General features: G+C 34.8%; 1 protein-coding gene across 3 annotated transcripts in view; it reads left to right on the top strand.

The window, feature by feature from the left end:
• LOC133517764 (tensin-1) overlaps positions 1 to 3,486 on the top strand; it is a 93,030-nt gene extending 89,544 nt beyond the window's left edge. For all 3 annotated transcript variants that reach the window (XM_061851172.1, XM_061851173.1, XM_061851174.1), the window contains one exon: positions 2 to 3,486. In XM_061851172.1, the coding sequence (XP_061707156.1) occupies positions 2 to 40 (39 nt within the window). In that variant the 3' untranslated portion in view covers positions 41 to 3,486. The remainder of the gene's footprint in view (position 1) is intronic.
• Positions 3,487 to 12,630: the final 9,144 nt, after the last annotated feature.

A 12,630-nucleotide genomic window follows, 5' to 3' on the forward strand; every position in this document is an offset into this window, starting at 1 on the left:
GGCATTACTCGGAAACTCACAGAAAAAGGACATAATTTAACGGCCTCTAACGTCAACTGATGAGTCTAATCAATACACTAATGTAATGTAACTCAGGACGTTTTATGCACTAACAGTGATCTACGAAATCGCAGCTACTTTGTGGCAACATATACGGAGTGAATAATGTAAATTGACCAATATTCGGATGTTTCACTTCGTAAAGTTGGGAAGCATTAGTGTCCGTGTAAACATTGAGTAGGTATAATTACTACATTTGTGAGATGTTCCACAAATTGGACTTGGTCACTATGAACTTTAATTCATTTACTAGTATATAAATGAACTCATTTCAAAGATTTTATTTTTAATACGCTTCGTATTCACCAAGTACAATTAACCAACCCTTTCGTTAGTTTTAAGCTAAATTAATATAAATGTTATATTAATACTGTAGCATAGAGAAGAAACTAACTAGTCTCATATATTAATTTAATATATTATAATGTAGTAATATCGAGCGTGCCTATATAATGTTTAAAACGTCAACATTGTCAATGTGTAATTATGATTTAAGGGTAGAGTCCATAATTCGACAAAAATGTGATTAAATTTTGTCATCTGTTGCTTCTTTTGGCATTTAATTAAATGTTCTAATATAACACATAACAGATTTAGGTGCAAATAATTGGGATATTATAACGAAAATCTTAATGCTTAATGGGTATTAATTTTTGCATATTAATATTATGTAGATATATATTTTAATAATAGTTTAAATTTGTTATCTGTTGTTGAATTAGGACAATTAATTGTATGCGTTTTAATGTAGACCCGATGATACGATAAAATAAATAATATCAATAAATTAATTTCATTAAATGATATTTGTTGTGCGCATTCAACGGCTATTCTGCAACGCCGGTCGTGAGAAAGCTGTAGTATAGAACTTTCAGAAACTTTCAAAAATTAGAAAATAAATAAATTCTATAGAGCAATTTAATCGATATTGAAAGTCTTTTATAGTCTGTGGCTAACTCGTGAACAAGAAATGAAATGAACTACATACATAAGATTCCAGTAAATCATACAACGAATAGGTAATGTACAAGTACAAGGATGTTTAAAACGACTCAATAATTATGTAATAAATAACCTGTAAAAATGTTAACTTAAGATAAATAGGTACATACATTTTAAATATTACCGCTTGAGAATTCCAAAATAAAAAAATAATATTTATTTGCCCAAGAAAGTTACAATAACTGCACTAATCATTCATATAACCCCTGAAGTAATTGGTACAAATTATTTAATAATTTGTCTATAATATGACTACCAACTAAACAAACATAGTCGCAATTCGTCTTTAGTAGTTGCCTAGTACAACGATAGCAATAAACAATGGGTTTACGATCTTTAGTTGACATATTACATATTAATTTATTATTAAAGAGTACTATTGTATAAAACCCGTAATCAATATTTGACGCCATAGATATGCCTTATAAGAGTACACCAGTGATCTAAATAAGAATTTTGTTTTAATTCTTTAATGATATCCAGTTAAGATATTAATGTTAAATGTAACACGTTTACTGTAATAAATAACTGTTGTAAAATGTATTTATTGGTTATAATACATTATTTGAAATAACCCGCCGTTTATTTTTACCTAAGAAATAACTACAATATTGGTGGTAAACTCTAATTGATGACCAATTAAATATTATACAACTTCCAAATCTTCAACATGAAATATCGTACCAGCCATTGATATTTCATATCAGATTTAATCATTTATTGACATCGTAATCGACATACCAGTATTCAACTATAAAGATCTATCTGTGCCTGTATTTGTACATGACTCGTCGTCGTCGTCGGATGGGTCATTCGTCCGAGCGGCCATATCGTAGGAACCCGTAGTCGTCGAATAAGACGCCGCCGCGCTCGGAGCGCACGGCGTACTCTCGGTACAGCCTCGGTCTAAACTCCTCCTCTTCATCCATTTCGTGGTCGCGTCTAAGTTTGCCGTCGCAGCACATCGACATCGTCGCCAGACCTACGCTCAACGCCAGCGCTACCAACGTCGCGAGCCGCATTTTAATTGTCTAGAAGTTCAGGAAATCTGTGTTATTTACTGTATATCTACTGTCAACACACGAGTCACAAGCAGTAGGCAAGGACACGAGGAGTCACAATAACCTTCAAAATCAAGCACAGCCGGCAACGGTTTTACAAACGGCTGTACCTGTGCAGAGCACTATACTATAGCCTCGTACGAGTATAGTCACCATCAGAAATATCGCAGCGCCTGAAGTGTTCAAAAATATCTGAAAACGCACTTTAGCGCCTTGATTATAGAGGCGATAAATATCTGAAATTAGAGAGCACGTTAAGAGAATAGTAGATGACTGCTTCTCCATTCAAACGTAGTCCCCATTTTCCTTCCTGGATATTGACATTATAGAAAATATTTCTACACAATTCACGGTATATTGACCATAGCTGTGGTATTATTATGTATATAAGCCAGGAGCGAAAAACAAATTCCATATGTTGAAATGCTTCTAACTCTTATAATAATTAAAAAATCTAAAAAATCAAACGAAGGGATATAGCAATCATTAAAATACATACAACAAATCGCGTAAAAATATTTTCTACAGTGCTAATACCCAGACAGGAAAATGGGGACTACGTTTGTATGGAGAAGCGGTCGTCCCCTGTCGTCTTAACCGCTACGATATATGTCATGGCGATTGTACTTCACGTTATTCTAAAAGACATATCAATGACTTATGCATATACATACATGCACCTATACACTGGTGCCGTTCAATTTTAATACAAACTTTTAGCATAATTTCATTTAACTACTATTGAAACTCATAATAAATATTATGTATAAAAAAAAAACACATAAAGTTGTTAGTCATACTAATTAAATAACAGAATGCTGTATAATCATAAAAACATTTTTCATAATAATCCTTAGGAATAATTTTACTTGTTATAGCATACATTTCGTATTATAATAAGGTTGTAGTACAACATTTTAACGAATGATCACGTGACATAATGTTCTATGATAAACTTGATGTCAATCAAACTATTAAATTGAAGACGTGAGTGGATGAACGTGCTATGGTACAGTCAGCATCAAAAGTAGCGCATGAAACAACGCGCCAAAATTATCTGATATTCCGAATAACTTTTCTAAATGTAGGTAAATCTGTAAAATTCTAATCCATAAGTATATATTTTAGAGTCTAAATCGTTCTAAATATAGAACCATCACTTTTTGTTAAGCCGAATGGTAGACACTTTTGAAGCGTTGTTTGATCCGCTACTTTTGATGCTGACTGTACAAAAACATTATTTTGGGAAAATCGCCGTTAAAGGTTAATCTGCTGTAAAAAATGTTTAACAATGGATAAGAAGATGCTTTTTTGTGAAAATGTATGATATAGACAAATAAATATAATCATTATTTTAAAATTATACACATTACTATATTTTTTTATGAAAAATGGTACATAACACCGCAAAGGTAGACAAAAAAGGCACTGTAAAGGTAGGTAATTTCTGTTTGGCCCAGTGGTTGACTGATAGAGAATGCCTCAAGGCATTAAGCCTCCTATTGTACGTTATAATTGTATTTGTGCAATTAAGTTTAAAATAAATAAATAATAGGTTGTCTGGAAGAGATCGCTCTGCCTCTGTTGTTTCCCTCTTCTACTATCTTCATGTATTATATGTTTCCATGTACATTTTTTTAGAGGTTGTGCAATAAAGAGGATTTGTATTTGTAAATACATAATAACACCTTCATTCACGTTCAAAAATTTACTGGTGAAGTAAATCAATTCAGTGCATGAAGGTGTTAATTGCCAATTTTTTTTATCCTCTTATTTTCGTTTAAGAATCCAAATTCCATTACCTCGAAACTTGTTTTCGAAATAGTCATATACATATTTAAAGTTCAATAAAAAAATACTGTTAACAGGAGAATAACCGCGTCTCATTACTGGCACTATTATATTATGTGAAATTAAATACACCTCGACATGAATGAAGATGCTATGAATCAAATACAAACATGGTACGTTCTTTCATATCAACGTAGTAAAATTGGAAGAACATGCTTAACACTTTCATCTATGGAGAGTTTTACTTTATTGTGTACATAACACCATCATCAATTGGGTTTAAGGCTTTTATGGCCTAAAGACATGAAATCGGAAATGATGAAGTTATTCATAATAGATTCAAATCTATATTTATTGCGTAAAAACAAAATCTAAAAAATGTGACATAGCACGTTCATCCATTCACGTCTTCAATTATACAACAATGTACCTATTCAACTTTAAGGCTGGTCGCCGTTAGGTACGACGACGAGCGAAGCGAGAAGGAGTGTTAGGTAGAACTGTGACCATATGGGCAGAACCATATGTCTCGCAAATGGTATTTTTGCTTGTCCATTTTCACTAGGCGTTTATATGCCTTCAACATTATGATGATGCTGGTTTTCGTGAATAAAAAAAGTTCTGAGTATAAAATTGTATACAAAGTGAACATTATACTGGTTGCCTGTTATTAAATACATTATTATGCTACTAAACTATTATTTCTTTCAAAATTATGCAATTCGTTTTTATTTTATTTATATTTATACCAAATCATCATTTCTGAATTTCAAAATTATGCAATTCAAATTATGCAAAATGAAATTTCGCAAAATGTTATTATTAAAAATATAACACACCCCTATATACAGTACCTAATACAAGTGATAAGCTCCAGTATACGTACAGTCAAAGAATTTAATTTCAGTACCATTTCGTACCTTGTTACAGTGACACTCAATATGAAAGGCGCTAGGGACCGCATATTGTCACTGTGACAAGGTATTTAATGGTGATATTTAAATCCTTGACCGTGAATCTTTAAAGATTCGTAGTATATAATCGTTGCCACAATTAATGGGTAGGATTAGGTTGCGATTTTTTGACTTTAGACTTGAATTCAAAGTGTTAATACTGCCTTAAGATCACATCTATAGGTTTTACTGTGGTGAAGATTGGCTATCTCGTTGTGGTGTTAATACACGTAGTTATTTGAAAAAATCGCTGATTTGCGAAAGTCGGGATGAAAGGACACATTTTATTGTCTGTTTGTAATGACATTACGTTTAAAAAAACGACCAAGCGCTTGTAAAGCCCGGCCAGTAATATATGATCACGCGCCATATTGCGGAATTTCATTGGAACAAAATTTTTCATACTAAACTGAACTGTCACCCTATACATGAGAATACCAGCGCCCTCTTGATCATATATTCCTGGTCGGGCTTTAACACATAATAGAGGGTCCCTACCTTCATCCAATACAAAAAGCCATACATGCAAAAAAAGCGAACAACTTTTACTATGGGGCCAACCCCGAAATCATGAAAAAAAATGTGCCGTCTCATACATATGGTGGATTAGAGAGTCAATGTTTTATATATAGACCGCGAGCCAGGGACAGATTTCCATGACCGATCGCCTCCCGAGCGAAAACTCGTATAATGGTTAACGGCTATGTATGATGAACCCTCGTGGACGTCAGCTGCCGGTCCGTTGGTAGGTTGAGGAATGGCAGCCACCGAAACACGTACCAAAAAAAATTTAGTCATCGGCTTCCGTTTGATACTTTCCGATGATAATTCGGATGCTATTGTTAATTTAAAAATACGTCAGCCAGTTGTATCGAGCTGGTAAAAACGTCAGCTAGTCGCATGAACATGTAAAAAATAAGCGCTTTACCTCTTTATGATAGTAAAAGTAATAAAACAAAATCATGAAACTTTGCATGTAGCATTCCATCAGGCGTTAAAATGAACGGATTACACAATACGCGTACTTTGTGGACATAAAGTGGTAAGGCGCGTATTTTTTACATGTTAATTTCACAGCTGACGGTCTTTTCACCGCGATGTCCGCGATACAAAAGGCTGACGGTTTTTTTAATTTAAAAAAATATCATCTAACAAAGTATCAGCCGGGAGGCGATGACTCGTCAGTCATTCGATTTCGATTCGATTTATACTCCTCGGCTGCGGTCTAATAGAACAGCTGATTTTTTTCTCGATTTCGGGGTTGGCCCCATAGTAAAAAGCTGTTCAGTATTACCTACATATTCACCCCTCAGAGTTTGGTCAGTAATAACAAAAGTATCCTGTATAATATAAGGGTTCCGTTTTTGTAACTTTGGCTCCGGAACCCTTTTTTACGGAACCATACCTATCGACTGAAGCAACTATTAGTATAATTAGTATAAGTTTTAATTTTATTGTATTTTAGTTCTTATTTTTACCTTGTTCTATTATTATGGACTTTTGTCTGAATTAAAGTGATTTTTTTTTTTTTTTTTTTTATTATCAGGCACGCCACACTGCACATCTACCTACACATTCAGGCTTAGCTGGCTTTAGAAATATTCTCAGTGATTAGTTCAAAGAATTGTTTAAGCATCAAAATTTTGTTTAACTCACCCGTTACTCTTTGGAGACGACGAAAACCAAATAAGGGCGCGGAGAAGCAACAGGCGGTTTTATACGAGCACTTTTGGATAGAAAAATAACTCCCCCTTCTTTAATATTCCTCTCGCAATGAGGCCCCTCTGTAGTCTGCACAAGCCCTGTAATAAGAATTGACACATTGAAATTATCTCGACAGCTAAGAGCCTGTTATTGGTTTGGTTTTAACGTAAATAATTACATTTGTTCGTCCAATCAAGAATATTTTTTCACAAGAAGATAAAAATAGTCCCATAACAGTACGAGTAAATACTGGAGGGAGCCACAGGTAGATTTTCATTATTTACCTCGTTATATTCTTGTAGAGAATACCCTTGAAGAATACAAAAAAAAAACCCTAATTACTCTAATACTTTAAATGCGATATTACTTTGTCTATCTGTTTGTTACCCCTTCGTGCTTAATCCGCTGAACCGATTTAGATGAAATTTGGTATGGACATAGTTTGAGACCGGAGGACGGACATAAGATAGTTTTCATCAATAATCATCATCATCATCCCACGCAAGCGAAGTTGCGGGCAGTAGCTATGGGTCACTATGGGAAATTGAAACTTGAGGGGTTTTTTTAGGTCGTAGGACCTGTAGAATTGAAATTGTTTTACGTACCTACTGAAAGTAACTTTTGTCACGAAACTTGGTGGTGTAGGTAATTGATAAAGAATAAATGTTGTTATAGTATTCTACTCGTATATCTCCAGAAAGGCGGTCTAAAATCCGTTACTTTGACTCCCTTTGAAGATCTTCCTTAGAAATTTCGAACCTCTACATTCCTATTACGCTTCTTTTGTAAACTTTAGGTGTATCTTCTAGCGGCCCACCATACATGGGAAATTGGCAGTCAAATTTGAATGAATGGTATTAGAAAATAGAGTTGAATTTGTTTTGTATTTAAATCGAATGAAGCAAAACATAAAAACTTTTTACAAAAAAGTAAACCGACTTCAAATAGGATAAAATAAAATATTATCCTTTTTTAAGTATATGCGTTACCAACTGATATGTTTGAATCGGTGCCAAGCCAAACTTTGAAGCATACCATGATTTTGGTGCGATTCGATAAGGATGCGTGCGGCTATATAAGTATGTACGAGTACAATACGTTAGCCTTTGCCTTTTGCCTTACACGACAGCACTGCAATGAACTTAGTTTCTGGAGGTAGGACCCTAAGAACACACGGTTGAACCTTCTTAGCGCAGTCCGTACCAAGTTTGTCGGTATATTAATATAAATCCATAGCATTTTATTTGCCGTCGTAATTTTTAAAGAGCTATTTTTACTAATTTTCGAACTGTCTATAGCACGCAAGTGTGGAATTGAGATTGAGTCATTTCCAATCCCTTAACCAGAGAACTTCTTTTCAAAATATAAAACAATTCAAGGACCGTCTACAGGGCTTAAAATTTTTACCTTCATCCGTGAAAATGTAACAAAGAGACAGAGAGAATTAATTTCAGTTTCCAATTTCCTATTACTACGGTTGTAATGTGATTTGTAGACATAAAGCTGATTATTTTTGACCGGTATTGTTACTATTTGGGCTTGGCACCGACTTTAAACATATCACAGTTGGTAACGCATATACTTAAAAAGTATAATATATACGCATATACTTAAATCTTTTATTTTATATAAAAGTTTTTATTTTACCATTTTTAGTTTTAAGGTATTGGTTGAGTAACGCGTCACGCATGAATGAAAATCACTTAACTTTAATAAATAATCAGGATTTTTCTCGAGTCCGTCTGGGAATTCATTCCTGCCACTCTAAATCGATCCTCCGCCCCGCCACTGATCACTGAAACCATTGACCCTTAACCACCAAACTTTCAACCACCATTCCCCGATCACAGACCATTTAACTCCTAATCCTAACCCCCAATTCCTCAACTTCCAACCACCAACCGCTCATCTCCTGCCCCACGATTCCTCAACTCCCAACCCCTCAGTCCCCGACCCATCAACTCACCGCCCCCTCAACCCCCTAACCTCTCAAACCCTGACTCAAGCCCCAACCCCTCAACCCCCAACATCAGACCCCCGTCTACCTTGACCACCACCGTCTACCTCACAAACCTCTCACATCTACCCCTCAGCTCTTATTTCCAACACTACCTACATCAAAAATCATAATATTCATAATACACCCAAAGAGGGAAGTTCCACATATCGCCCGTGGTCTTCATAATCAGTAGCCTTACCACGTGTTTGACACTGACATTCTATCTAGGCATCCTATTAGTGCGAGCGAGATGTATAGGAAAGTTACGAATACGTCAGTTAATATGTATTAGAGTCAATCTCGTCGTAAGGCTACAGTTGCACTAAATCAAATTGCTAGTTGTCGAGAGTTGCTTAAGAATACAGTCAAATCACCATACATGTGCCTTGAAAAATTGAGGAGTTCCCTCAATTTCTCATGGATTCCATCATCAGATCAGAACCAAAAATATTATGGGACTGCCGTGGAGGTAACTACTTCAAACAAAAAAAAGCGGCCAAGTGCGAGTCGGACTCGCGCATGAAGGGTTCCGTACCATTTAGGACGTATTAAAAAAAAAACTACTTGCTAGATCTTGTTCAACATTTTACCACTTTGGACACACATTTTACCACTTTGGAACTGTCTCTCGCGCAAACTATTCAGTTTAGAAAAAAATGATGTTAGGAACCTAAATATCATTTTTGAAGACCTATCCATAGATACCCCACACGTATGGGTTTGATGAAAAAAATTTTTTTTTAATTTATTGACGTATTAAAAAAAAACTATTCACTACATCTCGTTCAAACTAATTTTCGGTGGAAGTTTGCATGGTAATGTATATCATTTTTTTTTTTTAGATTTTTCATTCTGTTATTTTAGAAGTTACAGGGGGGGGGACACACATTTTTTCACTTTGGAAGTGTCTCTCGCGCAAACTATTCAGTTTAGAAAAAAATTATATTAGAAACCTAAATATCATTTTTGAAGACCTATCCATAGATACCCCACACGTATGGGTTTGATGAAAAAAATTTTTTTTTTAAATTTTTATGACGTATTAAAAAAAAACTACTTACTAGATCTCGTTCGAACCAATTTTCGGTGGAAGTTTGCATGGCAATGTATATCATATATTTTTTTTAGATTTTTCATTCTGTTATTTTAGAAGTTACAGGGGGGGGGACACACATTTTTTCACTTTGGAAGTGTCTCTCGCGCAAACTATTCAGTTTAGAAAAAAATGATATTAGAAACCTAAATATCATTTTTGAAGACCTATCCATAGATACCCCACACGTATGAGTTTGATGAAAAAAGATTTTTTGAGTTTCAGTTCTAAGTATGGGGAACCCCCAAAATTTATTGTTTTTTTTCTATTTTTGTGTGAACATCATAATGCGGTTCATAGAATACATCTACTTACCAAGTTTGAACAGTATAGCTTTTATAGTTTCGGAAAAAAGTGGCTGTGACAGAATCGGACAGACAGACGGACATGACGAATCTATAAGGGTTCCGTTTTTTGCCATTTGGCTACGGAACCCTAAAAAATACTCAAATCGGACCACGGGTGTCGGAGTAATCGGTGAACATACTACTTTCCAAAAATCATCATCATTATCATCAAAAAAATCATCATCATCATACCCACTTCATCAAATTGATTGTTTTTGAGAGAAAATGCTCAATTTTATTAAGAAAACATCCAAATCACCATATACGTGCCTTTAAAAAATGAGTAGTTCCCTTATATCCTCATGGATCCTATTATCAGATCAGAACTAAATTAAAATGGGACCAACTTGGAAGTACCTCCTTTCAAACAAAAAAAGCATTACTGAAATCGGACCACGGGTGTCGGAGTAATCGGTGCACGTACATAAAAAAAATAGCCCCCAACCGAATACAGAACCTCGTCCTCCTATGAAATTGAAGTCGGTTAAAAAGCAACTCTGTTCCATTTGACTAAGATTCATATTTCATTAGTGTGTACTAAAATTTGAACATTTAAGCCCAAGAAGATATACTTTCAGCAGTCCATCCAGGACCTTCAAAACGCAGGTTGTTTGAGACGTGCTGGTAAGTTTTAGTAAGTATTTAGAATTTTACTGATATGCTCTGCGCTCTGCTCTGCTCTTAAACTGCTCTGGGTTCAAGTAGGTACTACGAGTATAAGGCAAGAGTTTTTCGTTTTCAACTGTTCAATCTCATGAAAACCGCAAGCCATCAATATCAATTATCAACCGCACGCTAACCTGTAAAATAAAAATAAATGAAAAAAAGCAAAACTAAAATAACTTAATTTCATTTTTTTTTAAAGGGGGTTCCCTTCATAAAACTAACCCACTGAAAAGCACAAAATAATTCGTATTCACCCCACCCCTATCCTTGTCCCGTGTACAGTCCCTATCCCGTCGTAAAGCAATTCTCTGTAAAAAAGTACTATATAATTATATATATATATATATAAACTGCAAACTTCAAATGATGCGATTGAGGACAAACGAAGGTGTTTAGAATAACTAGAATAAAAAGCTACTTTTAATTTAGATAATTGTCAGTTTTATTAATTATATTTTTTTCTGTAGGCACTTTCTTCGTAGCACATTCAGTGGCAGCTTTTTGCGGACCCATTGACCCATTTTTCATATTTCTGCCTGCCCTGCCCGCCTGCATCAGCCTATCACCTGCTGAAATAGTTAATGATTTTGAGTGCTTCATTCTTCTATTTGAATACATTTTTTATTTGAGTCCAATTATAGTTGAGAGAACGGCACTGCAGGACGTTTGGTGCTCTTACTCCGCTCTTCGTCAATTTCGAATTTTGTACAAAGGAAATTGTATGCATTTCGACCTGACCTAGAATGAAATAACGCAAATTTTTGGTTATTTTAGGTAACCTAACCTTCGTACGAAGAACTGAACTAACTTTTGTCGTAGTTTCTTCCACTTTAGCCGCATATGTACCCCAGTTTTTACGATAAATATGCATGTTTATCTTTTAAAGATAACTTACTATACCCATTCTTAACTTCTAGAAAAAGATCACTTAGTATGTGGCATTTGTAAAGCTATTTACACGGATACAGTATTAATAATTATCAAATTAAATACGTTATTTATACCTACTAAGCATTTCATTTAGATTACAATGAACTCTTACACCATAAAATTTAAATGAATATTTCTAGAGTAATCGTAAATTAAAGTTTCATTTCGAGCCAAATAACTTGTATGAAATGTTAAAGAAGCCTATCCTTAGTTAGTTTCAATTTTCACTACCGCATGCGCTGCGATCGCATTACTTACCCCCACCATGCACTTCGCACGTAGCACCTGGACTATAGGGACCGTGCGCGTTGGAGGGTCTGCCATCTTGTGGCTTGAATCGGAACCATAAACGTGTACATTTACACGTCACGTGTTTTCTTGTGCATAGTAGGTTCTGCCATCTTGTGGGCTACATCGGAACAATAAACATTACATTTACGCCTCGCGCCAAAAATCTGAGGGCTCCTGTGCTGCCTCCTACAGTTCATACACACTCCCTATAATTATAAATAATTTAAATGGCATTTAAGGGTTTTGTCAAGTCGGTTTTTTTATTGAAGATTATTTTGACGTCATTTCAAAAGGCGGCAAATACTTAATGTAATAAAGTCGTCGGGCAAAGCAAATTTGTCAGTAAATAAGAACAAAAAGCGGCCAAGTGCGAGTCGGACTCGCGCATGAAGGGTTCCGTACCATTTAGGACGTATTAAAAAAAAAACTACTTGCTAGATCTTGTTCAACATTTTACCACTTTGGACACACATTTTACCACTTTGGAACTGTCTCTCGCGCAAACTATTCAGTTTAGAAAAAAATGATGTTAGGAACCTAAATATCATTTTTGAAGACCTATCCATAGATACCCCACACGTATGGGTTTGATGAAAAAAATTTTTTTTTAATTTATTGACGTATTAAAAAAAAACTATTCACTACATCTCGTTCAAACCAATTTTCGGTGGAAGTTTGCATGGTAATGTATATCATATATTTTTTTTAGATTTTTCATTCTGTTATTTTAGAA

Source organism: Cydia pomonella, chromosome 5 (assembly GCF_033807575.1).
Source record: "Cydia pomonella isolate Wapato2018A chromosome 5, ilCydPomo1, whole genome shotgun sequence".
NCBI lineage: Eukaryota > Metazoa > Arthropoda > Insecta > Lepidoptera > Tortricidae > Cydia > Cydia pomonella.